The sequence below is a fragment of the Bombus vosnesenskii genome, unplaced genomic scaffold, assembly GCF_011952255.1.
Source record: "Bombus vosnesenskii isolate JDL3184/JDL3185 unplaced genomic scaffold, Bvos_JDL3184-5_v1.1 scf7180000014854, whole genome shotgun sequence".
Taxonomy (NCBI): domain Eukaryota; kingdom Metazoa; phylum Arthropoda; class Insecta; order Hymenoptera; family Apidae; genus Bombus; species Bombus vosnesenskii.
Window position 1 is genome coordinate 395,545 of NW_022883686.1, and position 4,448 is coordinate 399,992.

The window sequence follows — 4,448 nt, forward strand, 5'->3', positions numbered from 1 at the left end:
TACGAAGCACTAATTGCACGAATATATGTTACACATATAATTTTTAACATTAGCTAGATATTAGTATTTTCACAACAGGAGCTGGTATCGAATCTTTTTCTTCTTCTTCTCTTGAAAATTTGTTTGCAGATTTTAAGAATATGTATATATTTTTCATTTGCTAAAAATATCCTACTAAACGACGTTCTATCATAATTCTAATTTTTGTTATAGTTAAGTACTGTATGAATATCTTCTTCGCTGATTGTGTGTTGGTGTTTTTTTACCTCAGCAAAAAAGATCGTTCGTTATATGAGATGGAGTTTGCAATTCAATTATTTTCACCTTCAGCTTAACCTATAAAACGTTATGTGCAATGAAAATGTCATTAAAATGCAAATGTATGAGCAATCAGTGATAAAAAGTCAGCTGTGATCGATATTTCATGTTTAAAGACCATTCAAGACTCTTTCTTCCTTGGTTTTAGAGGTAAAAAGCGTTAATCGAATCATTCATGCATGACATTATCCACTTTCAGTAGTAGGGTGATGTTATTAAAAGAGTCAGTATCTTGAAGTGTATCACATCGAATATCGTTACAGTACTGTGACAGACGTATCGGTATCTGCTATCGCCAAGTCGCATTTTCTTACGATATTTGGTAAACATTACGCGGTGGAAATAGCATCAGGTAACAGGTGATTCCTTGTTATTCTGAATTCAATTGTGTCTTTCATTTATGTCTTTGATTATTATCAATAACATATGTATAAAAAATATCATCGGGTCATTAACTACTACAATAGTTTAAATGAAGTTTTTGAATACTCAAATATTTTGTGTTTAACATTCTACACAGTAAAATGGCTCATCATTTTAATTTTGCAATAATTTATCACCAATCAGTAGAGCTAATCGGAACATTCGCCTTCGTAACCTACTTGCACGAGAGACATTATTTTCTGGCAAAAATTGTATTTAGGATCGGGTTTTCATCACTTATTATTAGGATCTGCTTCGAGTCTCGCGTTTATGAAAATTGTAATACGCTCCGCGGTGACAACATTAACCGTGCGATATATTTTATGCATTTTACATTTTAAATAGTAAGTTCACTTGTTTTTAGTAAACAAAGTGAAGTATACATACGTAATATTAATTACATATAAAACAAACGATGTAGTAGTAGAGGGAGTATGTATTTACGCAATTATTTTATTAAATCTAAGCAAAATACTCTACATCATGATAAAATATATTTCTCTTGTTATATTTATTACATTCCTTATAATTATACTTGTTAGTTATTTAGATGCTGCGTCCAAATATCTCTTCGAATAACAACATAAACTAAGATTAAGATTAAGAGTGATTGACAGTTCCTTTAAATATTTACGGATTCCATATCTTCTGGGCTGTTGGGTCACATAATTCTTTTACTTTTTCCAAATACAGTTTGTCTGCAATCTATGGCAAATATAATATCTATACAATCTAATCTATGGTAAATATTGGAACTGAAAGTGTGAAGATCCTGAGACATGGATATAATCAATAAAGAAACGAATGAAAATGGGACCAATGAAGGATTGAATAAGACGAATTCGCTCGAGGAATTCTACTCTGGTAGTGGGATCCTTGTGACTGGAGCAACCGGATTCGTGGGAATAGGTCTACTGGAAAAACTGATGCGCGTGTGTCCACGCATCGCAGCCATTTTTATACTAATTCGCCCAAAAACTAACGAAACGATAGAACAACGATTTAAGAAGCTCACAGATGATCCCGTTCGTATATAATACTTGATTCCTTCAATGTTTAAGCCTGTCAGGAGCCAAATTGATTGACTGTCATTTCTGGAATTCTCGTTTTCAGATTTACGATAACATTAAAGCGAAACATCCCTCAGTTTTGAGTAAAGTTTACCCCGTGAAAGGTGACGTGAGTCTGCCAGATTTAGGTCTTTCGCGAGAAGATAGAAATCTGTTGTTAGAGAAAGTAAACATAGTGTTTCACTCCGCGGCCACTGTGAGATTCAACGAACCGTTACACGTGGCTGTTAATGTGAATACAAAAGGTACCGCCCGTGTCATCGAGCTTTGGAGCGAACTAAAGCATCCGATTAGTTTCGTCCACGTCAGCACAGCTTTTAGTAATGCGAATCTACATGAGATTGAGGAAAAAGTTTATACGTAAGAATAAGTTATATGAAAACGTTGTTCCACGGTTTACGAATATTATATTTGTAATTATAGTTCGAAGAATATGTTCATTTGTTATTGACTTTGCAGCACGAGCTTGAAACCTTCAGAGGTGATCGATATGTGTGACAAATTCGACAAAACGTCGATTAATGAAATAGAAAATAGGATTTTAAAAACATATCCAAACACATACACATTCAGTAAGAATTTAGCAGAGCAGATTGTAGCAAGCAAGTGTAAAGATCTGCCAGCTGCGATAGTGAGGCCAAGCATAGTTGGTGCCTCTTTGGAAGAACCATGTCCTGGTTGGATACAGGGTACTTCTGCATTTACAGGTACTTCCATAGATATTTTTCAATAGTAATTGTTCAATACTCGTCACATTTCGGAAAAGTGGAGTTAATCTGTTGTTAATCTAAAATGAAAGGATTTCCACCAGATCATCATTATTATAGTTCAAGTTTGTTGTTGTTCACAATTATGAAAATTCATTCCAATCTATTTAGTGCTACTTCTGATAACCGAAACTCACAAATAATTTCTAAACCAATTTAATGTTACCAGGTATTTTTCTGCTAATCAGTAAAGGATGTGCAACAGCGATACGAGGTAGGAGAGATGCAAGATTGGATGTAGTGCCTGTCGATTTCGTAGTCGACACGATAATATGTACTGCATGGCATGTCACGCTACAACGTGGTCACGAAGTTAAAGTTTACAACTGCACGAGTAACGCTAACCCTTATAAGTAAAATTTATTACGAATCTTTTTCAATTCATGTAATTCGATTGTTATTCGTGAGAATTCGTAAACAAACATAGAATACAAAAGTTCACTTTTGCTCTCAATACTTCAATTTAGAAAAGTAATGATGCAATATAATATTTATTTCAATTTCATAATATTTTCCGAGATACTCATATGACAATAAACTGTGCTTTAAGTATAATTTTAGTAATCAATAATAATGCAAGTGTTTCAATTGACAAGGTGGGGTCCGATGATAGATGCTGTGGTAAAATATAGCATAGAAATGCCACTGAACGATACACTATGGTATCCAGGTTGTTCAGTCGTAGCTAATAGATATATTTACAACGTTCGGTGTGTAATTCCGCATGTTTTGCGTGCGTTTGTCATAGATGTCTTTTTAAGACTCCGAGGTAGTAAACCAGTGTGAGTATTCTACTCATCCACGAACAACTAACTATCTTTCGGGGATAATCTCTGACTTCGTCTATAATAATAATTAAAAATGACATTTCAGAATGATGAAACTTCTCAGAAATGGCAATAAGCTGTTCACATTCATAGGACATTTCTTCTTGCACGAATGGACTTTTGAAAGAGATAACTGTTCCGACTTAGCGAGGAAGGTGAAAATGTTGAGCGACAGCGATATGGTCAAACTAGATTTACGGGATATGAATTGGGAGAAGTATGTTGCAGCTAACTGGATGGGAATTAGGAAATTTATTCTAAAACAAGAATTTATGTCAACAGCCCGACAAAGATTATCAAGGTGTGTATAAAAGTATCTTCGTATAAAAAAATAGGAACTTCTATAAATACATATATTTTCTGTTATTTCAGGTTGTACTGGATACATCAGATCACCGAAGTATCCGGTATAATAATTTTGCTATGGATAATACTATGTTTAGTGCACTGACTATTTGAACGTTACTTTTTTCTCTTTGAACCAAGAACAATATAAATAGAATTTTATAAATGAGGGAATCATCATTCCTTTCATTTTGTCTTTTCACTCGTTTCAATTCTAAATAAATTCATTTATGACATTGCTTAATAAGGATGTATGTATTTGTCGGGTTTACATTAGACTTAGGGTTAGGGGCGTGAAACGAATCTTCGTTTGAATTACACGTTGTCGTTATGCAATAGAGAAGACATTGACTAGTGCAAATACGATTATCATAGAATTGGACAAGTAACCGTGGTAATTAGATACTCGAGAAACTAATGACAATGATTCTAGGTTCAATAACGAATCTGCGGTCGACGGGATGATAGATGAACGTGCTCACAAAATCTAAGTCAAACGCGTAATATTCACTGTTACTCTTTTCGTCGATGAGATCGCAAGAGAGAATGAATTTCCGTCCCCATGATGTCACAGAGGATAACTATATGGGGTGTGTCTAAAACTATATGGGATTCGTCGAGGAAAACTTTCGTTCAGAAAATAAGGGAAAATGACGTTGCTGCTAATTGGGCAATCTCCATATCGATGGTTAGAAAAG

At 34.3% G+C, this 4,448-nt stretch overlaps 1 protein-coding gene across 1 annotated transcript; it reads left to right on the top strand.

Annotated features, from left to right (window-relative positions):
* Positions 1-561: 561 nt before the first annotated feature.
* LOC117240706 (putative fatty acyl-CoA reductase CG5065) lies at positions 562-3,924 on the top strand. Its single transcript, XM_033506740.1, has 8 exons — positions 562-670; positions 1,435-1,766; positions 1,855-2,171; positions 2,271-2,518; positions 2,748-2,931; positions 3,175-3,360; positions 3,452-3,706; positions 3,778-3,924. Exons 2-8 carry the CDS (start codon positions 1,521-1,523, stop codon positions 3,854-3,856), a joined length of 1,515 nt encoding a protein of 504 aa, XP_033362631.1. The 5' UTR covers positions 562-670; positions 1,435-1,520; the 3' UTR covers positions 3,857-3,924.
* The last annotated feature ends 524 nt before the right edge of the window (positions 3,925-4,448 follow it).